This window comes from Macaca fascicularis, chromosome 8, assembly GCF_037993035.2.
Source record: "Macaca fascicularis isolate 582-1 chromosome 8, T2T-MFA8v1.1".
Classification (NCBI taxonomy): Eukaryota; Metazoa; Chordata; class Mammalia; order Primates; family Cercopithecidae; genus Macaca; species Macaca fascicularis.
The window spans coordinates 6929688-6955118 of record NC_088382.1 but is presented as its reverse complement, the minus strand read 5'-3'; the positions used below and the strand labels follow the sequence as shown (position 1 = coordinate 6955118).

The 25431-nt window shown below is 42.5% G+C and overlaps 2 protein-coding genes across 5 annotated transcripts in view; one reads left to right on the top strand and one right to left on the bottom strand.

The window, feature by feature from the left end:
* MCPH1 (microcephalin 1) overlaps positions 1–25431 on the bottom strand; it is a 240996-nt gene that overhangs the window by 70526 nt on the left and 145039 nt on the right. The gene's annotated exons all lie outside the window — the stretch shown is intronic.
* The window catches only part of ANGPT2 (angiopoietin 2), a 62459-nt gene continuing 52812 nt past the window's right edge, over positions 15785–25431 (top strand). For all 4 annotated transcript variants that reach the window (XM_005562529.5, XM_005562528.5, XM_045397819.3 and 1 more), the window contains exon 1: positions 15785–16570. In XM_005562529.5, coding sequence (XP_005562586.2) covers positions 16283–16570 — 288 coding nt within the window. In that variant the 5' untranslated portion in view covers positions 15785–16282. The remainder of the gene's footprint in view (positions 16571–25431) is intronic.

Genomic DNA, 25431 nt, shown 5'->3' with positions numbered 1-25431 from the left:
AAACGAATGCTTAAGCACTTTTCATTACAAAGCCCCAGAAAAACACTTTCGTTACTAATGCAGGATTGCATCAGAGGACGACAGACAATCCAGCTTTGCCAACACAAGGACATACAGTTTCTGGTATCTAAAGTGAGACGGAGTGGAGGGCTGACCACCATAATTTCCCAAGAGAATGGATCTAAACTGTCTCATTCACTAAAGCAATCTTCCTTTGATAATTAGTCAAACTGAGGAGAAGGGGACCAGGAAAGGGGGTGGGCGCACGCATCAGACACCATACCTGGCACTCTGCCAATGTCATTTCACTCTCCAAATAACCCGCCAGTTATTCTCATTTAACAGATGAAGAGAGCTAGAGGCTACAGGTGGGTGATGCCAAGATGGAGGTGTCAGGTGTTGAGTGAGGTTTAAGGGAATGAAAGACGTTCTCCGTTCCTCTGTACACAGCTCAGTCTGGTGCAGTTCTCAATATTTGGAAGCAGCCTCCATCCCACAGGGCCTCAGTATTCTACTCCCTTTGAAATATCCCCAGACCAGATCGTGCAGCTCCACCGTTCTGGATGGCTGGCCCAATGCTAGGATTTCCAGGCTGTTTATGCATAAAAAACATGAACTCTGCCCTGGGAAGTAGTAGCTCCAGGAATAACATGGGCCAGAGAAGCAACTTGTGCTCCCAACATTGAATGTGTTCCAAATGAGCCGAGAACAGCTCTGTGGAGAACCACGTGTGAGTCTGAACCACACCAGGTGCCATCTGCCTTTATGTGGATCTGCCTTGTCTTCCTGAGAAGTGGGACATTTGCTCAGATCTATAATGAGCCTGTGTTTGTCACTGAGAGCTTGGGCAGGTTGATACCTATCCAAAGTACACATCTTCCATGCAGGGTTTTGTATTGTTGACTACTTATATTTGATTCTAGTCCTTCTATTTTCTCCAAAATACTAGCATTTTGGTAGCAATGAAATAGTCTGCTCTTAAATAGAGGAAAAATCAATTACATCGTGAGATTTTGGTTATGTTTAGAAAACGATCAAGTATTTTTCTCTTTTAATCACTAAATGTACTTACATTTAAAGTATACTCTCAATCGGCATAGAAAAGATGGATATTAGTTATTCTGTTCTGAAAACAGGCATATTTTTAAGCCCGTAAGTAAACACATTCTGGAAAGGGGTTTCCCAAAGTTTTAGGCTTCAAGCTTTGTTGTTTTCTCACTTTTCTTTTGCCAACGAAAATGCTGTTTAGAATTGATATGGAATAGTGAACAGCTGCAGGCTCTGGCTGAGTGCTTTACTAGAAATACCAGTTTGGGAAAGAATTTCTACCCGTTTCCCTCTCCCATGAGCCACCACAGTGGCTGGAGTTTAATCCTCTCACAGACCATGTCCAAATGCCTATCGGGACAGTCGAGTGTCTGGGAAACAATGCCAGTGTGGTGTTTTTAGCTGTTGGTGAAAGCAGAGAACACGTCTGATCTACTGAGCAGGCAAGTGAGGCTCTCCCCAGACATAGCAGGAAAACTCCTCACTTCGAATGCAGAGATGCAGGAGATCCTGCTGTCTCACAGGACGGCACACAGCAAAGGGGACCTATCCCCACAGACACTCCATCTCGGAAGCGTTTGACCTTTCTAGAGCTACTCTGGAGGCGGAGGAAGACATAGCTTCTGGATTAATTAGGCTCTGGATCACTTAGCTCTGTAGGGAGATTAACAAGAATCACTAAAGATCTTTCTAGGCTATAAGGTCATTGAAGATTCCTTAATTTGTATCTCTTGTACGAGTAGCACAGTGTCTTTCACATTTGTTAAATTGTAAAAATAGGATTAGAATAATACAGTGTCGTGCTTAGCCATCTATTAAACCTCACACACTACTGCAGCTTTGTGGCATATAAAATCATTCTGCCTTTCATGAACAAAGATTTATCTTCATGGAAGACATTCAAATGCAAGCCCTTTAGCTTATAGCAGCTGTCCAAAGGAAGTTCTAAAGTTGTCTTGAATAGGAATGGCAGAATACGTGTACATAATCTTGAAAAATTATCTGGAAGGACAGTAATTATGGAAGTTCTAGTGTGTTTATTAGACAGTCATTTGTACATTCAGAATATGTGAATGTGTTTACCCCAGGACGATCTATTCTGGATCAGGTAGTGTGCATTTGATGATTTGATTCTGTGTGGAGCTGCTGACCTACACATTTAGTGGCTTCATCCAAACGCACCAGGTTCTGGAGCACACGTGGTGATGCGAAGGGAGAGGCCCCATGAAACATCCCAGCAGCACCACAGTGTGAGGACAGAAGCCCCACGCAGGGAGGCCCTGGCTGCAGCACTGCACATGCTCTGAGGGAGAGGCACTGGCCACTTGGATTAACGAGATTCGCTTCGCCCAGGGCCGACAGCAGGTTCGCAGCACCCTGGCCTCCTGTACAGCAGAAACCCAGTGGCTGGGACAGAACGGAGTATCTTGCCGCTTGTCCAGAGCGTAATTCCAGTGGCAGGACTTTCAGGTTCCTTGGCAAAGGGGCCGTCATCACAGCAGGCAGCAGGGAGAAAGAATTCCACAGAATGGGCAGGGCCCTGCGTCTCTCAGATTTCAAAGGAGGCGCCATTGCTTTTATCTGAGCAGGGGTGGCCGAGACGAATGCACAGATGCCATTTCAGAGAAGACAGTAGGCCAGGCACTGTGGCTCACGCCTGTAATCCCATGTGGTTCACACCTGTAATCCCAGCACTTTGGGAGGCCAAGGCGGGTGGATTACCTGCGGGCGAATCACCTGAGGTCAGGAGTTCGAGACCACCCTGACCAATATGGTGAAATCCCGTCTCTACTAAAAAAAAAATAGCTGGGTGTGGCAGCGGGCACCTGTAATCCCAGCTACTCGGAAGGCTGAGGCAAGAGAATCACTTAACCCAGGAGGCGGAGATTGCAGTGAGCCGAGATCACGTCATTGTACTCCAGTCTGGGCGACAGAGGGAGACTACATGGCAAGAAAAAAAAAAGAAAAAAAGAAAAAAGGAAAGAAAGAAAAAGGGAAAGAAAGAGAGAAAGACAGACAGACAGACAGACAGACAGACACTGGCCGCATTCCAATAAGGCCTGGCCTCAGACTAACAGTTTTGTGAGGATAATGAGCTATTATCAACTAACCTCACAACAATGGTTACAGAGGTATGGATAAGTGCCTAAATGCTGGAGGCCCTGAGGTTGCCCCGCCTTCCTGCAGAGAAACAGGTTCTCATGAAAGAGGACCTTCTTTTATAGGGTGGCTGCAATTAACGAGCCTTAGTTCTTCTAGCAAACACTTTTACTGCAGCAGAATGAAGCTTTGCATAGCTACCACCAGGAGCTGTGTGGACTTTTTTTTCCCCCTCTTGAGGTTGAACAAGAAGCAGAAGAACCAAATGGCAACGGTGTTTGGTGGAGGCTGCAAGGTAGCACTATATTTTAATTCCTTTCCTATTACTTTTTTTTTTTTTTTTTTTTTTTGAGGCTGTATTAGTTTGCTAGGGTTGTAACAAAGTACCACAAACTGGCTTAAACAGAAATCCACTGTCTCGCAGTTCTGGAGGGCAGAAGTCTGAGGTGAAGGTGTGGGCCAGGGTTGGTTCCTTCTGGAAGCCAAAACCATGAGGGAGGATCTGTCCCAGGCCTCTCTGCTAACTGCTGGTGGTGGCTGCTCATCTTTGGTGTTCCCTGGTTGGTAGAAGCTTCACCTGGTCCCTACCTGCGTTGTCACGAGGCGTTCCTCCTGTATCTGTCTTCACATGACTGTCCTCTTATAAAGACATCTGTCACATTAGATCAGGGGCCCACTCCACTCCAGTATGACCCTATCTTAACTGATTCCATCTGCAATGGCCCCACTTCCGAAGACAGTCACATGCTGAGGTACTAGGGGTTAGGACTTCAACATGAATTTTGGGGGAACAAAATTCAACTCATAACAAGGACCTTCAAAGAAGTGACAAATTATGAAGAGTTGCATGCTACTAATTATATCTCGTAAGTTTTACTCATTTTTCAGTCACTTGCAACATTGTACAGATACTATGTAGGACCTTTTGACTGACCAGCCCGGGTCTTCTTTATCACCATCTCTTCTAGAGCCATAATCCACAGAACAGGACGCTATGCCATGATCTGCAGAACCTGCACCTGTGATACCATGGCCAAGGGTCCCTGATAATGGAGCTGTTTTGCTGCTTAACTTTGTCTAGAAAAACCCAGATTGCTAAGCTTTATGCAATTTATACAGCTGTTCTTCTTCATCTGTTTCATAAACTGTTTAATATTAGTTAATATTGTGTAATGAGGCTGCCATTGAGATTAATCATGAAAATAGGTCTTCCTGCTGTTTCCAACCCAGGTGGCTCTCTTGAGCTCAGACCCGTATATGCAAAAGGAAAACTCTAACTGGGAGTCTCATAGCCAATTTAAACTGAACCTGTGCAAGCTGCATGCATTGCCTCTCCCCTCTGAGAATCCTATCTGTGCAGCTGCCAGGCCAGAAACTACAGAACCAGTAATCCTTGACTCTTCCCTCTTACTGCTTTATCCAATCATTTTATTTGTCCTGTTTGTCATTTATTGCCGTTTTTGAATCTGTAGCTTGATATCTTTCATCACTTTGGGAAAATCCTCAGTGATTATCTCCTTGGATATTGCCTGCCCTGTTCTCTCTCCCTTCCTCCGGAATTTGGATGGACTTTGTCAGACACTCTTCCTCCATCTGCAGGTCTTCTTCACTTTCCCTTTTGGTCCTTATCTCATCTCTCCATCCTACACCTGGGATGACTCCTTGTCACTTCTCTTTCCACTTCAGGTGTGTCTAATCTTGTTAAACATGACTCTAAATGATAAATTCCAATCATCGTATTTTTCGTGTCTGTAAGTTTTCATTTTAAATCTGCAATATTATTTTCTTTAGTTTTCTGTCCCCGTTAGGTGTTTTCAAAATTTTACTTTACATCTTTAAACATGGTAAGTGTTATGGGTAGAATTACATCTCTGACAGAAAGATGTAAGTCCTAATCCCCAGCAAATCAGCATGTGGGCTTATTTGGAAGTAGCGTCACTGCAGGTTTAACTAGTTGAGAGGAGGTCCTCCTGGAGTGCGGTAGGCTCTTAATCCAATATGACTGCGTCTTTATAAAAAGACGGCCATGTAGACAGGGAGAATGCCAGGAGACAATGAGGCCAGCAACAGCAGAAACTAGGATGGGGCAGGGAAGGACCCCCTACAGGTTTCAGAGGGAACATGGCCCTGCTGACACCTCAATTGTAGACTTCTAGCCTCCAGAGCTGTGAGAATAAATTCCCATTGTTTTAGGCACCCGGTCTGTGGTACGTTGTTACTACAGCCTTAGCAAACCAATACCGCAGGGACAGATGTTTTTGCTGGTCTGTTTTTACTATTTTTTTCTTTCTGCTGCTTTTTGCGAATAGTACTATGTTTTCTTGTGTGTTTATTTTTGTCTGTGAGTTGCCCATTATTCTTGGGAAACCATAAGAATATTTTGAGACCCATGATGAAGGTGCATTCTCCCAGAAAGGATTTTCATTTGCTTCTTCCACAAACCTAGGGGATTAAGGTGAGCAGCCTGGGACCACCTTAGAACAACTCACTGTGGTTTTTTCTGACCACCTTATGTTTACTGTAAAACCAAAAAGGGTGAGCTTGTAGTTACCTTCTCAGGGATGGGCTCCCCTCTTCTGGTTCTGTTTAACATCCAGGCATGTTTTCTTGTTTGCTCTGGAGAGTGGGGTGGGCAGGTTTACTTCTGCCTCCCTGACACTGGGGTAGAGCCTTCCTGGAAGGAGGTCTCTCATCAGATGCTCCCATTCCTTTGGGTCCTGGCCTTTGTCTTCTGTCTGAACCACTCAGGCCTTGAAGTAGGCTTACGTTGGCCAGGTTTGGCAAATGACTCGATGGCAAAGCTCTTTAACAGTTCACGTGATTCCTACCTTCCCATAAGTTTGGGCAGAATATGTGCTTATTATCTTGTCATTTTATAGATGCTTTAAAAGCTATTGCTAAGTTATTTTATTTTAGTGTTTTTAAGTGTAAGAGTCAATCCCAATACCAAACCAATCCCATTCCTGGACTCCCTGTATTCCATCCATGTAGAAGGTCTATTGACCACCCCTCTTTAACATCATGAGTCCAATGTTAATATTCTAGCACAGGCCACTATAATATCTAACCTGAATTACCATAGCAGCTTCTGCTCTGGTCTCTCTGCCTCTACTCACACCTCCTCTCACCCCTTCTGCACACAGCACTCCAGGGTCCTTTCCCAGTCACATCAGGCCACTCCCCTGCCCCAAATGCTTTATGTCTAGGATACAAACCCAATTCCTAAGCAGACTCGGCAGCAGCTAGTTCCAGACAGCATCTTCAGACTCACCCATCTCCTCACTCTTGGCTCAATTATTGTTACTTTCTTTTAAGTTCCATGGTCCGGTCTTTTATTTATTTATTTATTTATTTATTTATTTATTTATTTATTTATTTTTTAAGTGCACAGGCAATTTTCTCAGCCTGGAATGTAATTTCCCTCAGTTTTGGTCTTTATTCAGGAAGGGAGAAAGGGCAGAGTATGTTCTTCTTAAATAAGTAACAATGTGGATCTAAATAGTGAAACTATTCCTGTTGTTCACGTAGCCCTCACGTGGTTTGGGAGGCTTCCCATGTGGGGGCTCCCTCCTGTACTACCCAGGGCCTTATGCAGCAATGCTTGTGCATTGAGATGGGACATCTGTTCACCTTGTTAGACTGTAAGCTTGGGGTGAGCAGGATTGGTCTCTAAATTGGCTCCTCATGAAGCCAGACAGTACAAACCTCTTTTTCTGCTGTTGCAATAGTAGTAACCTTATCACCCGAGGATACAGAGACAGCTCCTAGGTCTGTGTATGCTAAATCAATGCCTAAAAGTATTTTTTCACCGTGTGTGTGCACATCTATCTTTAACGTCTGTATAGGGTGTGATATGCTGTCGCATTAAAATTAAAATGAAAGCATTGTAGGTTGTATTTTAGTTGCAATTGATGTAGGTCCTAAATTACCTATTATTTCCATTAACAACTGTAATAACAATCATGGATAGATTTGCCTGTCACTTGATAGGAGATCAGCAGAGGGAGCTAGTGAGTATTACAAGTGGATTCGATACTTGCATCTTAAATAGGTACCATTTTTTAATTTTTATTGTAGTCAAGCAAGACTTTTTGATCTCTAAATAAAAAAGGTGATCTAAACGTGCATCAGGATTTGGGAGGAATGTACCTATTATTTTTTTCTGTAAATATTTTACTAGAATAGTTTCAGGCTTTCAAAATACATTATTGATTTTTTTTTTTCCCTTGAGAGAAACCGATGTCAAGAACTTAATACTGAAATTTTACTTAAAATTCTCTTCAGTCTTTGTCCAATTTACTTTTCTCTTTTGTATCAGTCTGTCTTTGACTTTTAGACCCCTTACTTGAAATGGAACATTTTAGGGAAGTATGCTTTATTATTAATGGGGTACCAAACTGCTTGAAATAGCGTTTCTAAGAGAAAAAGTGGAGAAATACATTCTGAATTATTAGGAAAGACTTGAATCATCATCAGACAACTAAGATTCATGAGGGGACAAGAGTGACAAGGAGTATTTTTATACACTTAAAGCAAACATCCCTTCCTTTTATGTGTAACTATTTATTATAATTCTAATATAATTCTTCAAAAACTCCTTTTTGTACTTGTAAGTCTATAATCAAGCCTAATTTCCCACAGGAAGATTTTTTCATATAAAGTCCGCCAGATGGACAGGGATACCAAAAGGAGGTCATGGGCTTTTTTTTACTTCTTTGACATAAGCAATTTTATTTATGTTAACCTATAACCAAGAGAGATAATATATCTTAATGTAAATAGCACATATGACACTTTTATTTCTTTTTAAAAAAGGTTTCTCAATAATTAAGATAAAAATTTTATAAATTTAGATTAAACAAGAATTAATCTAGTTGGCATTAAGCCACTTTCAAATGAGAATTCACTCTAAGAAATTTAGATCTATATTAGGATGGTTATGATAAAGAGACTGGACATATTTTTTAGAAGCAATGGACTTTGAGATCTCTACAACATTTATGAAATGGATTGGGGAACATTTAATGTGAATTATAACAAATAAGCCCACCTCAAAGCCACTCATGAAATATGGTGTTTGTCAAAGGAAAGACTTTATTTGACTTAACACAGGTCATGTTAGTAAACACTGACATCAATCCATTGAAAAAAAATGTTTAGCATTTCTTTCTACAGGGAGAAAACAGGACACAGAATTACTGGCAAAAATATTATCAGGCAAATGTACTCATCTATTGTTTTAGAATTGTATCCACTCCCTTTTAATGTTGTGACTTGTATCTTGACCTTCTGGCATTTTTTTGATGGGAAAATAAAATATTCCATAATAATACTAGAGAATGAAAATATTTAAAAATCAAACAGCATAACAGTCATGTAAACTATTTCTAAAAACGCAAGGAATTTTTTTCTTAAAAAAAAAATAGTTACTTGGATATTTCCCAAGCTACTAGTAAATAAAAACTCTTCCCTTCAAAGTCCTTAAGGTTCCATATGATATACAATGCAGCTCTAAAATATGAAATTCTTTAGCAGATGCAATGCTGGTTTGTGGTAGTACAAACTGGGAAAGATTCGGGAATGAATCTCTTAAGTTTCTTTAAAAAACAACAACAACAACAATCCATCTGCTCTAAATGTCATTCACATACAATTTCACAATGAACACAGATAAGTCAGAATGAATGAGTACTTGGAACATCCATAAACCACCTAAAGAAGAATGCCAAGCACCTGAGAAGTCACATGAACAATGAAGATTTTCTCCTGTTGACTCTGATCCTTCCCACTAACAGGGTTTCTGTGGTTCTGTGTCAAACAGAAGTTACACAGCTGCGAGGAGAAAGATAATTGTCCGAGATAAGGCCTGGGCTGTGGAGGCCTGGGTCCTTATAACTCCTGCGCTTACTCTATCTACCCGCAAATGAAAACACAACTATAATGCGGGGGAAATGGCTGTTTCCCAGGAAAGGAAATGGCCTGAAAACACATCTGGCAAAGAGCTTTCTGTCCGTTTTGGCAGTCAGATACTTATTTTTAACAAAATATACATTTGCTCACCTTGTACAAAGGTGAATTCTGCGGAGTCAATGCCCAATTCCAAGCGGATGACACTTAACTTGTACTCTAAATATATTGGGCCAGCTATTTTATGTCAAATGCTATATTTATATTTAATTGCAACTAGAACAGGAAATGGTGCTAAACTGCATCTCAGAACTGTTTCTATTCTAAAATATACATCATATTCTTCCAGCGATCCACATCGGATGAAATTAAACCAGACAAAGCAGAAAAGTTATTTAAGCCCAAACAATGAAAGGGTATATAGAATGTACATATAAAGCTTAACTGATCCATTTAGACAGTATGTGTCCTAAGCTAGTAAGTAACGATTTGATTTCAGGTCTGCATTAATGATGTGGTTTCTGCACTTGTAATAGGATGGTCCCAGCTCAGATGCCCGAGGTCCACATGGGATGTCCGGTGAGCTTCCATACAAGACGCAGCAGCTCCAGCTCAAGAGGACTGAGGCTGCTAAGAGTCTTTGGCAGTGAGATGGATTCTGTCACTGGGGATGTGTGTTTGTGCCGCACAGAGGTGACGGCCAGTACTGCATAGTGATTCTTGATCTCTAAAGGAGGTTGTATTTGCCATGTTAAAGAGGGGCAAAATTACTGCTTTAAATTCTCCTTACATTCATAACCATTAACGTAAAAGACAGACACACACACAGGCACTTGGCTAAGGGAATTCTTGTCTCTCTCTTCACTGAGACTTGATTTCCTTATCTGGTATAGGGACAAAAGCTACCTTACATGTTTATACGTGTGTGTTTATACTTTTCTTCCTTTTCTTCTGTCCTTACGGTAACTTGAAGGGGCTTTCCTTTGGTACTTTTTTGAAATCCCATGGCTGGAATTATCCTTCCTAGCATTCCAAAGTCAGGATTGAACACTAGTAACATGATGAGCCGCTCTGGGGAATGGTAACGGTTGATGCAGCAACATTTTTGCAAAATGGCTCTAGACTACATTTGTGGGTCTTCAAATCTGGTTCAACGTATATCAAAATGGAGTCGAAACAGATCTTCCAGGAGGCATATAAAGAAATCACTCTATAGGGAGCCTGCTTTCAGAAAGCAGATTTTTTTTTTTTTTTTTTTGGCAGGGGGGCAGGTGTTGTGCCAGTTGTGACTTTAGTTCTTATTAATTATTGCATACAATTTGTGGGGGGAAGTAATAAAAATAACTTTAACAACAGTTTTATGTGCAGCAAACCTTCTAATGGTTTTCCCTGTATACCGAACATTAAGTTGTGTATATAAACATGTTGACTGATTTAGATGGCCAAGACGTCTCCAAAGTCCCTCCCAGCTTAGTGTGCCAGGCGCCCAAGAGTCCCGAGTGTGCCCCTCTGTCTGCAAATGGCTAAAATCAAAACATAGTGTCCCAGCTTCATTTTTTAAACTATTTCAGCCCTGGAAGTTCCTCATACATCAACAAGGCACTTTCCAAAAATTAAGGCCAGGCTGCCCAAATAAGCCTGCAGCAGTCACCGCCTCCCAGGCCTGCAGGCAGTGGCGGTGGGAGGAAAGCAGCCTGTAGCCGGCCAGGCCACGCTGAGGATGGGAGACAGTCTCAGGAGGGGTTGCCCAGGCCTGATGGAAAACCATGTCAGAACAAACTGCCCTATAAATGCAGGGCAGCAATGTGCCTTTAAGTATGTCTGAGCCCTTTCCATGTGTTTTTCAGCTCAGCAGGGCTTTTTCAAATTGCATGCTGGCCAATGCATTGCTGGGACTGTACCGGTTGGAAAGGCAAAACGACCCCGGGCCTGGGTCAGGCTGGTGGCCCCATTTCCATCCCTTGATTTGGATAAATGCTGAGTATTAAACTGGCCTGCTGGACAACAGCAGGGGTCACGGGGGCCCACTTGGAAATTCTGTTTGGCCACCCATAGCTTGGGGGCTGCCCCACTTTGTGCTGACTTAGCATCTGTTTTTGGTTTCTGGTTGCTTATGAGAGCTGCATGGATCGCTCTGGGGGAACCTGGGATGGTTTGGCTGTCATGAGTCCTATTCCACATTCAGCCAGTGATGGGTCCACGCACCACCCACTTCCACGGTCCTCAGGAGGCCCTTTGGCTTTTCTTGTTTGTGCCTTAGGGCCTCCAACTGGGCAAACTGAGCCAAAAGGGCTGGCCACGAGGTTCTTTGTAACATTGGCCTCTTTCTGGGAGTAGGTAGCTGTGGTTTTTCTGGTGTCGTCAACCAGGGTAATAAGAACTTGAGACGGTTCCACAGAGAACACATGGGAACCTCTGAAATGTCAGTTGATGACACACAATATGGGGGAGAAACCAAACAGGATTAAGGAAATAAATCGCACTATGCACAGCTGTTCAGCAGAACTATTACGGGAAAAAATTGGGTGGGTAGGCAGGTGGCTTTTGGGAACCTGCGACAATGTTTCTCGTCTGACAGTCTCACCGGCCTCTTGCCTGAAGTACGGCAGGGAGGAACACCCAAGATTTTCTCTGGAGTTCTGAGATCCCCCAGCCAAGCCTCATTGAGAGTGAAGGGGTCCCAGATGGGTGGCCTCAGACCCCCAGGCTGCATGGCGGTGTTACTGGATACCCACAGCTCCAGGCTCTACACCTAATGCCTTCAAGGGCCTCCCCTTGCCTCCCCCAGGCTTCCTGGTCAGTGGCCTGATGGACCCTGTCTCCACTTCCCTAGGGGCCACAGCTCTGAGCTCCCCAGGCCACTTCCTGGCCCCTCTCCCTACCTGGCATCCCTGATTCACTTCAATGTGGCACTTTCTCTGGGCACCTATTCTATCCCTTTAGTAAGCCCCTGTAAGCAGTCACACAGAAGGCTGAGCCGAGGCAGCAGCTCTCCCCTGTTCACACGGTGGTCACCACACTCTGTGCACTATCCATGGCCTTGCCGATCACACATGGTCACCACATCGTGTGCACTATCCATGGCCTTGCCAATCCCACATGGTCACCACACCGTGTGCACTATCCGTGGCCTTGCCAATCCCACATGGTCACCACACCGTGTGCACTATCCGTGGCCTTGCCGATCACACATGGTCACCACACCGTGTGTACTATCCGTGGCCTTGCCGATCACACACGGTCACCACGCCGTGTGCACTATCCGTGGCCTTGCTGATCACACACGGTCACCACGCCGTGTGCACTTTCCAACCACACATGGTCACCACACTGCGTGCACTATCCATGGCCTTTCCAACCACACATGGTCACCACACTGTGTGCACTGTCGCCAGCCATGCCAACCACACATGGTCATCACACTGCATGCACTATCTATGGCCTTGCTGATTACACATGGTCACTGTACTGCGTGCACTATCCATGGCCTTGCTGACCACACACGGTTGCTGCACGGCATAGTGTCAATGGCCTTGCTCACCACACATGGTTATTGCACAGTGTAGACCGTGGATGGCCTTGCTCACCACACATGGTTATTGCACTGTGTAGACCGTGGATGGCCTTGCTCACCACACATGGTTATTGCACTGTATAGACCGTGGATGGCCTTGCTCACCACACATGGTTATTGCACTGTGTAAACCGTGGATGGCCTTGCTGACCACACACATGGTTATTGCACTGTGTAGACCATGGATGGCCTTGCTGATCACACACGGTGGTGGCTGCACTGTGTGTACTGCCGATGGCCCTGCCAACCACACATGGTCACCACACCGCGTGCACTGTGGACGGCCTTGCCCAGCACCTCCTACCCCCACAGACCACCTAGGCTCTCGGAGGCCAGCAAGCTCCAGTCCAGGCCTGATTTCTAACAGCCTATGAGCTAAGAATGTTTTTTAAACTTTTAAATGATTGGAGAAAATACAGAGAATATTTCATGATGTGAAAATTAAAAGAAATTCAAATTTCAGTACCACGAATAAAGCTTTACTGGAGCCCAGCATGCTCATTCAGTTAGGCTGTCCATAGCTGCTTTGCACCACATCAGCTTTGGGTGGTGGCGACGGTGGCCGTATAGCCTGCAAAGCTGAACATTATTACCATCTGATAGTTTACAGAGTTTGCCAACTCCAGGTCTGATAGAGCTTCCCCTGACTCTCTAGTTTGGATAATTTCCATTTAGGAATCTCCAAAGAGCTGTTCCTCCCATGTTCGGAACTTGAGGGGATTTGAAAAGGACGGAGTCCATGCCAGCTGCGCACAGCATGTTATCTGCCCAGAAGCATCATTGTCTTCCTGTGTGCTCTGACTGCTCTCTCTTATCACATCCAATTTGTACATGGGTCTCTCCCTCTCCATACACTATTAGCTTCTTTAGGTCAGATACCCAGTTGCCTTCATCTCTATCCCCAGTGCATAGCGTGGTGTCTGACACAAGGCTGGCAGACAAAAAGTACTGTGGTGTGCCCACTTTCTATTGTTCCTTTTAAACTACCCTATTTGCCTGGAAGACAACTGAATGACTTTTAAAACCACATATGCCGGCCAGGTGCAGTGGCTCACACCTGTGATCCGAGCACTTTGGGAGGCCAAAGCAAGAGGATCACTGGATGCCAGGAGTTCAAGACCAGCCTGGGCAACGACAGTGAGACCTTGTCTCTACAAAAAATAATCGTAAAAAAAGTTAAAACCACATATGTGATATTAATACCTTATAATACACTTTTTCAAACAGGAAATAAAAAAATTGCACCCTATGGCACTGCCTCACATTCAGAGAATAGCACAGTTACACTATTTGATGGTAGAAGAACTGATTCCCATCTAATAGAACATGCCTGTAAAGAAAAGGAACGAATATTTCTAAACACACAATTATATCTTAATCCTAAAAACCCTACAGAGAAAAAATGATCTCCATTTTATGAGTAGGGAGACCGAGGCTTCGAGAATTGAAGCATTTGCTGGAGTCACACAGAAGCAGGGTTCTAACACAGGTCTCATCTTTAAGACCTATATGCTTTATTCGACGGAGCACTGTCCGGATGGGTATAGCGTCTTTCATGGGTTCCCTTAGTGGAAACCATGTCCAGAACCTTGGTGGAATCATAGGACCACTTCTGCTAATGGAATCCTTCCAGAGAGCGTCTCCCAGCTTTTCTGTGCAACAGAACCCTGTGGTTGTCTGGTGAAGCCTATAAACACCTTCTCAAAAGAAGACACATGCTACTTTATTCAAATGTGCAGTAGCAAGATCTAGGGGTGGGTTTAATAAAAACGTATTTCAGAGTATTGTGACAGCGAATAAAAATAGCTGATTTCTGAGGATGAGAAAGTCACAGATATTCACACTGCTGTTCGTTAACTATTCACAGATAAAGGAAAGGCTGTCTTTCGGTTAGAACTTAGTGAAAAATAAAGATCTTTTATGGGTAGACGTGGTCTGTTAAGTCAGGGTACCAGGTATTCAGCGCTCACTGGGAATAATAAACCTTGTATCTTGAGAGATAAACAAACCACAGCAAAGGCAAGGGGCTTTTTCCCTATGTACACTTGGGCTGGTGAGTTAACATATCATTAATCTCTGAAGTATTAAGTTTTAGTTGTTAAAGGAACTGACTCGTAGGATTTACAGAGCCATAGGATTGAAGTTGAAAAATCCTGTGAGTGCACCCCTTGAATTGCACAGATGAGGACATTAGAGCTTAATTAAAATAGGGAAGTGACTTGTCTGAGTCTAATACCAAGGGAGACTAATGTAATTGATAATGTGTTACAAAATGCTGAGATGTCAACAAATCCTGACACAATAAAGAAGTTTGTGGGCTGGGCACGGTGGCTCACGCCTGCAATCCCAGCACTTTGGGAGGCCAGGGGCGAGTCGATCACAAGGTCAGGAGTTTGAGACCAGCCTGACTACCACGGTGAAACCCGGACTCTACTAAAAATATAAAAATTAGCTGGGCGTGGTGGCGTGCGCCTGTAATCCCAGCTGCTCAGGACCCTGAGGCAAGAGAATCACTTGAACCCGGGAGGCAGAGGTTGCCGTGAGCCGAAATTGCCCCACTGCACTCTAGCCTGGGTGACAGAGCAAGACTCCATCTCAAAAAAAAAAAAAGTTTGTGTTCTTCTTTCTACACACACACTTAAATTCTAATTTCTCTATTGTAATGCAATGAACTTAATCAGTACAGTGCATTGTTAGTGTGAATATCCAAGTGGATTTTTTTAAAAGAATAAAGGTCAGAGCTTAGAAACTGATGTTTCTAACGTGACTTAATAACAGAAGATCTCCCTATCCAACTGTTTTGAAATGAAAATCTTTTCTAACTTGGCTAGTGTTTCAAGAATCAACTAATATCAATGAATCTATTTTTCCCTCTGAAAAGGCACACGTTTACAGGAGCCAAACTTCTTCCTCTTTATTTGTAATAACAAAAATAAACCGAAGTCCTGACCTATTTGTAGTATTTTTATTCCTAAAGGAAAAAACAGGAACTTTCATTGTACTTTAACATTAAAGTTATTACCTCAGATATTTTGCCAGTTTAGCACGGCAAAATCAGTTTCAGACAAAAGAGATCAACTGCTCTCTCTAGGAAATACTTAATTGGGGTGGTGCCTAGGAAATGCCCAGGGGTCCTGTGACGGATCGGTTTTTCCCAGAGGGTTTCTGCGGCATGGGTCCTGGTTGGACGGCAGGCATTCTGCTCTGATTTTTCCTGTTGCCTGGCTAGTGACCCCCTACAGGAAGATAACGGATAAGCCAGGAGGGCGGAGCAGCCCACTACACATGTCTGGCTGCTCTTATCAACTTATCATATAAGGAAAGGAAAGTGATTGATTCGGATACTGACACTGTAGGATCTGGGGAGAGAGGAACAAAGGACCGTGAAAGCTGCTCTGTAAAAGCTGACACAGCCCTCCCAAGTGAGCAGGACTGTTCTTCCCACTGCAATCTGACAGTTTACTGCATGCCTGGAGAGAACACAGCACTAAAAACCAAGTTTGCTACTGGAAAAAGAGGAAAGAGAAGACTTTCATTGACGGACCCGGCCACGGCAGCGTAGGAGCCCTGCGTTTTAGACGGCAGCAGCTCGGGACTCTGGACCTGTGTGTGCCTTCAAGTTTGCTAAGCTGCTGGCTTATTACTGAAGAAAGAATGTGGCAGATTGTTTTCTTTACCCTGAGCTGTGATCTTGTCTTGGCCGCAGCCTATAACAACTTTCGGAAGAGCATGGACAGCATAGGAAAGAAGCAGTATCAGGTCCAGCATGGGTCCTGCAGCTACACTTTCCTCCTGCCAGAGATGGACAACTGCCGCTCTTCCTCCAGCCCCTACGTGTCCAATGCTGTGCAGAGGGACGCGCCGCTAGAATACGATGACTCGGTGCAGAGGCTGCAAGTGCTGGAGAACATCATGGAAAACAACACTCAGTGGCTAATGAAGGTAGGAAAAAAATCCATCTGTCTTTGTGAACAATCCATGCTATTAAGATCAGCTTGGCAGCAGCTCAGGTTTTAACAACAAAAAAAAAAGAAGAAGAAGGATAAAGAGGATTAGTGCTGGAGAGCGGGTTGCTGGTACCCTCAAATGAAAGATCATTTCTTTTATTCTATCCCAGGGTGTGTGGGTCGTCCCCGGGGTGAAAATAATTATTTGGAAAGAATGCCAGAGTCAATACAGAAAATCTCTAAAGTTAGAAATCTCTACTAACAAGGTAGAGGAAATACACTTCTCTGCACAACTTGTGTGCCGTTTTGTTTGTTTACATCGTTTAAGCTCAGTAACACCCATCACCACGGAGGTTCTCAGCTGGTTGCAGGCAAGTGAGGGAAGGCTGTGAGCCACAGCAGCCCGCGAGCCAGGAAGACCGTGACAAGCATGCTGATGACCGAGGCATAACGGATGGAGTAAAGTGCTTTACCAATTTCCTGAATTTATTTACTAAAATAGGTTGTGACTCTTGGTAAACGAGAGGAAATTAAATAAAGCAGACCTTGTGTTTCTCAGAATCTCAGGGCCCTACTGCTAAGGGCTTTTGCCATCTGTAAACAGGGGCACATTTCCCAAGCGTCCCAAAGGTATTCAGCACTGCAGCCCCCGTCAGTTCCAGCAACCAGCGCGGCATGCGTCCCCACGTGGGACGGTTATGTTCAAGTCATGCCATGACAGGACAATCTATCTGACAGTTTGTTCTTGGGGTGATTCCACTGTTTCACAGATGATCCCACTGTTTCCTAGACTTTTTATGGAGATGTAACCAAAATAGGATATTGAAAGCTCTGTTTTTCTTTCACAAATAATTTTTTTTACATGTAAACATGGGAGCTATTTATATAAAACCCAAAAAGACCCTGGAATTTTCTTTATATGGACTATATGTATTCTAAAGGAAGTTTAAACAAAATGCATACGTTGTTAAGTAGCATGATGATGCCATTACATCACAATGTTTACATGGCAGGGAATGTGATTATCTAAAGGTATATAGTCTTTTAAAAGTTGGTAAGCCTCATTTGACACGTTACCCTAGAAAAGCACAATTATTTTCTCACTCTTTCATTTCACCATAAGCCTTTTGTTAGGACACCTTATCTGAATCTCGGAACGGATTTTGGAGCCTAATCTGTGCTTCTCATTACCTCCCCTACCTTCAGAGAGAAAACAACTAAGTTATTATTTGAGTCATGAGCTTAAACGAATCAATGTGAATGAATGTTCCCAGCACCACTGGTTACTGTGTAAAGAGGAGTCATTGAAAACAAAAACTTACCAAAATGACCTATCAAATACAGATTTCATGTAATATGAAACTCACTAGCAATGTCTTTTTAAGCTCCTGGCTCAGTGCTCCAGTAAGTTTCCCTCCTTTCCCAGGTCACTGTGGTGCGCTTTTAAACATCTTCTAAAATTCGTAGCTGTGTAAATAATTACGCTAAGCTTAAAAAGTATGCAGCAACACAGGTTGACATATGTGGAAGGCAAACTATATCCTAAATATCTGCTTAACTTGAACTTCCTATTTCTTTGTAAATCTTCATGCTGATGTTTAATGACTTTCCCACATCTACCGTGGTTACAGAGTCACAGTGAGGGATGAAAGACGCATTGCAGTAAATATTCTAATCTGCCCGACGGGCAAGTCATCTCCTAGAAGAAATGGCCAGGAAACATAAAAGAGTGCTTTGCTAAATGCAAGGCTGCTAAATTGTATTTGCTTAATTAAGCCTACGTTAGGTATACCTGAAACTCCATAAGCAAAGCTCATATTTCTTTCTTAGGTAAACTACCCCTTCTGTTGGGTCTTTGAGATAAAGACAGAAAAAGACAAGGAATTCTATGTTAGGCGACCAAAATTTCTTCCTTTCCAGGTTCACTTAGTCAATATTTGAACAGCAGTATCACAATGCTATTTCAAAAGTCCGTCTTCAGCTGTCTAGCTAAATATCGTTTCACCAAGAATGACTTAATGTTTATCTTTGCATGAGCTCCACACCTGTTCTCCCAGCCTATCTCAGCGATGTGCACCTGAGAAAGGCAATTTGCACTCTCGCTTGGTTTACAGGCTTCTGGCTTGGGAATGAAAACAAAAAAGCAAAGATGAAACCCACTTAAAGTGATTAAATGTAACCTCTCTGTTTGTGTATCTCCTGTGTTTTGTCACCTGTGATAATAAACACTGATTTTCTCATGAGGAAGAAAATAATATAAAATGGAATGATAGATAAGCCACACAGTTAAAGGGTCACCATTACAACCTAACACCCACTGATTTGATTAGCACAGAAAGCAGCAGCACAATTCTGTGTTTTTCATGGTTTTACATATTTTCTTTTGAGCTATTTTTTGGGGAAAAAAAAAGTTTCCATATCTCCTTTCTCTCCTGGATCAGCACTAAAAATGAAAGATTGAAAAACAACCCACTACAAAATCTGTACACTTTTAGGAAATTAAAACACTTGTCAGGAAGGAAATTAAGACCAAGTTTCTGGTTCATTTTAGGGCAAATAAATAGTAGTTCAACCTCTGAGTGGTCAGCATAGCCTAGGGAGCTTCGACTAAGAAAGCAGGTTTCACATCACCGAAAGGTCCCACGCTGCCCCTTTTATCTGTCCGGCAAAGGAAGTGTCAGGCTTCTGAATGAACTCAGAGGAATATGAATGGAACAATACAGGACAGCTCACTCGCTGTGTAGTAGTTAAACAAGGATAAGATAAATTCATGATCGCTAGCACATGAAACACACTGCAATGGACCAAAGACTACTCATGCTACGTCCCTCTTGCTAATCCTGCAACTAGTCTGAACCTCTGCCCTGGTGATATTAAACACACTTTATAAAAACTCACAAATAATTTAGCAAAACCGATTGTAAGAACAAAGGGATTTTTTTTTCCTGATAAGAGGAAATATGGAAAGGAAATAACTATTTCACACTGATGAGTGCCTCATACCTATAAACAACTGCAAGTCTATGAACACTTTAAAACAGAATGATTTGAAAAATAAACTTGATGCCTACTACGGATGCAAACATTTCCTCTGCCATCTTTTTTGTTTGTGTGTTTGTTTGTTTTTTAAACGACATAAGAACAGGCTGGAAACTGTAAATGTGAATTGCAATCCTTTTCTTTCTTTAAAAGTAATAACAGTGTATCTTTTTAATAAGATGTGATAGCTACTACTCATGAATCAATGCATAGGAAACCATGCAGTTATGCTCTTCAAACATAGCTGCTGTCACTGGGAGAAATGGATGGTGAGAGGCTCGTAGAGGAACCCAGCCCGCCAGTCCCACCCTGCCCTTGCTAGGGACTGTGTGTGTGTGTGTGTGTGTGTTGTCGTGTGTGGCTACAAAACACTCATTAGCTGTATATTAAAACAACAACAATAAAACCCAGGGCTTGGTTCATTAGAGGAAAGAAAAAAATCCCATCCCATTCACAGCCACTGGTCTCTTGTGATAGTGGAGGACAAGAACCATTACTGTACCGGCTGGCTCCATCCTGAGTGGTGAAATATGACTGTGCTCAGTGTTAGTATTACTCTATAGTAAGGAATGCAGTAAGGAATGGAGAAGAGACAGTTTCACTATGGTAGGGGAAGTGCGATATACTTAATTTTGGAAAATACAAATATAGTTTACTATATCTCTTATGCAATATGTATATGTGTAGTACAATACATGCCTCTACAGTATATAAAATATATAAAATATAATACATGTTTACTCTATGTGGATTATATATTATACATATATCATTTGTTTTCTGTGGTCAAGTAGTCTTTGTTTACTATATGGCGTTGTCTGAGATACTGGATTAACTAGTCAGATATCATACTATTTGCTTGCAGAGTCTAGAACTAGGAAATGGATTTCCATAATCTTACCTTCTACTGAGACACCAGATAATCCATATAGTCTCAATACTGAAGTCTGAAATTTTTCTGATTTTAGTCAATTTGGCTCTTTACAGTTGTAAACAGGTTGTAATCCACAAGTGTATCTGTAATCTACAAGTGTACACGGAACTTGAGAAGGATAATTGTCTTATCAGTGGTGATCAGATGCTCAGGATGGTCCATGGTGCTTATTTTAATCCATAAAATAACTGAAATTTTGTATATTTAAAATGGAAAAACAAGAGTTCAAATCAACTCTACCATCATGGGAGTAATTTAAAAAATAAAACAAAAATATTATGAAAGATATGGGCAAGGTAAAAAAAATGTCAGGCTATTGAAATGGTGGAAATAGGAAGCAGATTCTCCTTCCCCCGTCTTCCATCCCTTTCTTGGGGATTAGCACTCAGAGATTTCTTTTACCAGCCCTTTATTTAAAATGCCAAATTTAGTATCAAATGTACAGCTTTCCTTCTTTTTAAAACACGTACAGTGGCATTGTAGCATAATCAGGATCCTTCCTGGCCCACAAATGACATGACAAGAGGTTGGAAGGAAGATTGTATTTAGGAGCAAAGAGCAAATCTGAAAGATTGAGGTAAAGAAATAAAGGTGTGTGTGGGGGCAGGGGCAGGAGAGACAGACACACCACCTGTGAGGGAGTCAGTCAAGATGAGGAAGAGAGGGAGGATGTGGCACAACTGTTTTGACAGGGAAGAAAGGAGGTGGTTTAGATCTCTCCATATCTGGCCACAAAATGACAGCAGGGCCTGGACAGCTTTGTGGATTTCCTGAGTTGAGATCAAGAGGATGCATACAATGAATCATGAACACGGACAGACTGTTTTCCAATTAGCTGTTCACAATTTGCAGGATGTTTACGGTACTTAATGGCAAGTCAGCAGGCAAACCATTCTCTCTCTCCCTGTATATATGTATGTGTGTGTGTGTGTGTGTTTACACACATACACATATCATATTAAATATGCAAAATATATATTTGTTCTACAGGATAATCCTGTAAGATTGGCTTCATTTGGCAACTGATACGGCCGACTCTAATTAAACAGCGCCCATCTAGACAGCCAACACCTATTCTCTTTGCGCTATAGCCTCCTTGGGCTTGAAGGAACCTAACAATGAGAATTTTCTCCTAAATTATTCTAGAATCATTCTGATATAAAGACAGCCACTCAACTTTGCAGCCGCACCATTCATCACTAAGGTAGTGATCCTAACAGGGTAGTTCTGAATCACCTTAAAGCACTGTCCACACATCACCTCATTTTGCCCCGGGAATATCTCTAGCACGCAAGTATGGTAGGTATGGTGGATGCAAGCCTGTATATTTTTTTAAGTCCCTTATAAACACGGGGCATGCTAACACCAGTGCCCTCTGCAGTTTAGCTGCCTTGTATGGATTGCCCAGCGGTAAAGTAAATACGGGAAAGCACGCATATCCCCCCCTCTGACAAAAGCAGACTTTTCCATGGGGCTGGGAAGACTGCAGAAAACTGCTGAGAGGAGGAGCGTGAATGAGTATGAATTTGGGCAGAAGTGCGTTATTTCTCAGTTCATTCGCGTAAGTGAGTGAACACCACACGACCCCGCCCACCCCTCGTAGGGGGGTTTCAAGTTCGGGGCAGGAGCCATGAAAGTTTGTTTATTTGTTCAAAAAATATTTATCGAGGACCTACATGTGTCCACGCAGTGTTGGTTCTAGGTGCCTGGAAGAAGTCAGGGGGGGAAGAAAATGCCTAAAGCCAGGCACAGTGGCTCACACCTGTAATCCTAGAGCTTTGAGAGGCCGAGATGGGAGGACACTTTGAGGCCAGGAGTTCAAGGCCAGCCTGGTCAACAGAGTGAGACCCCATCTCTACCATGGCACGCAGCTGTGGTTCCAGCTACTTGGGAGGCTGAGGTGGGAGGATGGCCTGAGCCCAGGAAGTCAAGGTTGCAGTGAACTATGATGGTGCCATTGCACAGCAGCCTGGGCAACAGAGTGAGACCCTGTCTCTTTTAAAAAAAAAAAAAAAGACAATGCCTATGCTTTTGGTCAGTAGTGTAGCAGCAGCTGGTATGTGCTGCACAGAAGGGTAAATGAATGAAATGAGAAATTAAACACAGCGCAAAGGGAGTCAGGCATGGGCGGGACTGTGGGGTGGGAATGATGTTAAGTCCTTGGTCACTACATGGAAACCCTTTTATAAAAGGAAAATCAATGAGAACTATTTCTGAATGGTTGCTATTCCTATTACCTAAGTAATATATGGATATTGCAAAAAATGGAGAATATACAAAGACTGACAAAAAGTAAATATTAGGTATAATTATATGATTCTGAAATAAACATTCTTAATATTTAATGCCTATATGTAAACACTGTATATGCTATAGTACTTATTATATAGTACTTATTAAAATTACCTCTTCAATAATTTGTTTTTATTAAAAATAAAAAAAAAAAGTGAGCCTGAGAAGTTAAGTAACTGGTTGACACCCCTGGTTAGTCTTGGCAGCAATTCTCACCCACTGGGACTCCGATCTTTAGACAAGTGCAGGGCACTCCTAGGCCAGCATCAGGACCTGAAATACCAAGTCCCCACAGAAGACTTGACAGATTCCAGTTGCTGAGAGCACAGCTTTGTTCTCACCCCTAGAAAGGTGAGACACCAGCCCTTCTATGTGAGGATGGTGCTGAAGCTGCTAAGAAAACAAGCAAAAACAAGCAACTGGGAATATCCTGTTTGTAAAGGAATGATAAGAAATTCCACCTTGTAGTAGAATTGGTGCAATTGGTTTAATTGGTACAACTATTTAATAGTTCAGAAGACTAAAAACAAATTTAGGTGGCTGGGTGCAGTGGCTCATGCCTGTAATTCCAGCACTTTGGGAGCCTGAAGCAGGTGGATCGCTTGAGCTCAGGAGTTCAAAACCAGCCTGGCCAACATGATGAAACCCCGTCTCTACCAAAAAATACAAAAATAACCCAGGCGTGGTGGTAACACCTGTAGTCCCAGCTACTCAGGAGGGTGAGGTGGGAGGATCATTTGAACTGAGAAGATGGAGGCTGCAGTGAGCCAGGATGGCACCATTGTTCTCCAGCCTGGGTGACACAGTGAGATCCTGTCTCAAAAAAAAAAAAAAAAAAAAAAAAAAAAAAAAAAAAAAGGACAGCCCCCCCCCCCCCACAAGTTGTTATAAACAAGGGGAAGTATACATGGATATTCTTACAAACCATACATCTAGTTACAGCCCTGTTCTGGAAGTTGACGGGGTGAAATGCTGGATTTCACAGTACACCACTTGAAAGGCAGGCCAATGAAATTCAGTCTCAGGGAAGTTCCATGTGGCCTTGCCTTCCCACTATTAGAGTTTAAAAACTATTTGAGTGTTATTGTCCATCTAACCTTCTACAGATGGGATCACCAAAAACGGCCTGGCACTTGCATTATGTTAATGCTTAAAAAGAAAATTATGTGAAGTTGAATGATTTGATGTAAATAAAAACAGTAAAAAAAAAAAAATCATGGGCAGTGGTTTAGAATAACAGTTTGAACCATTTGTTGGGATTAAAATGACTGTTTTATGTGTGGTTTAAAAACAGGGAAAGGAACTCTGCCTACCACCGCCGGGACTGTAGGTCAGGTATGCCAGCCGACTGTCTTTAATATTTTAATTAGATATTTCTCCATGAAATCACCTTTCTTTTCTGTCCTAATCCTTCCTTGCATCAGTTGACAAAAGATGTGAAACCTATTAAAAAACTCCTGAGAACTGGACCTAATCCTTTTACCAGAGCCCCTCCTGCAACCAGCTAAAACCTCTCTTTGCAATTCATCTAGAACCTCACTGAAACCCGTGGGCTCTCCCGCTCCCCCGGAGGGCTCCTCTGATGGTGATTACTTTCTCCAAAATCAGACTGGTTCTCCCTCTGAGCAACCTTTCACATGTCTGTGAATTATTTTTGGAATCTTTGCATTAACCTGACAACTTACCACCACAAAATATTCACAGTTGATATTTAATATTTTAACATTTTTAAAACCAACGACCAAATTAAAAATATACATTAAAAATTACCTGTCATTAAAAAATATGTAATTTTATAATTTTTATGGACAATGGAGCTTTTTAAAGAGATGAGACACTAAGATATACAAGTCTTGGGAAATGGATTATTTTATCATGTTGATGACATCTCATAGAGAAGGAATCATTTTCTGTGGGCTGATTAATTATAATCATAATTGGCTTTTGGGGGAGAGAACATGAACAAAGTCTTAAAAAGAAGCAAGCAGCTAGCCTTTCCATTTTTTTTTTTCCTCTCTTTTTAAAATCCAGCTCTTGTAGGATCTGTTTCTCAATTTTGTCACATTTAGTCCAGACCAACTGGGCATTTGTCACACTTACTCCCATGTTAACACTCTTGTTGACTGGAGGTGGACTGTCCAGGTGGCTTAATCTGGGGATAAGACTCCTATTAGTCTAATACGGGTCTTATCACAAGGCTACTAGATACCACCCACATCTCCCTGTCTGAAGTACTCAGTATTTCAGAAGATACATTAGCACCTTCATTATGAAAATTTTGTTCTGGCAAATTTCAAGAATGAAGGTTAAACCCGAGTTGTGGGCTCGTCTCTATGTCACGAACAGTATCCAACTGGACATGCTACACACGGAAGATTTCTATTTTGTCTGCCCAACGCATATCTTGGTAGTTACATTCAACAGCCAAAGGGGAAAATACGCCATGAAGTTGCCTTATGTGTAAATCCACGGCCAGGGCCACCCTCGGTATGGGTGGCTGAATCACGTGGGACTTTATAAGGACCGTCTGACGTTCGCTTTTCCGTTCAAGAAGTGCCAAAAATGAATGGGGAAACTGCCAGTTCTCCTCT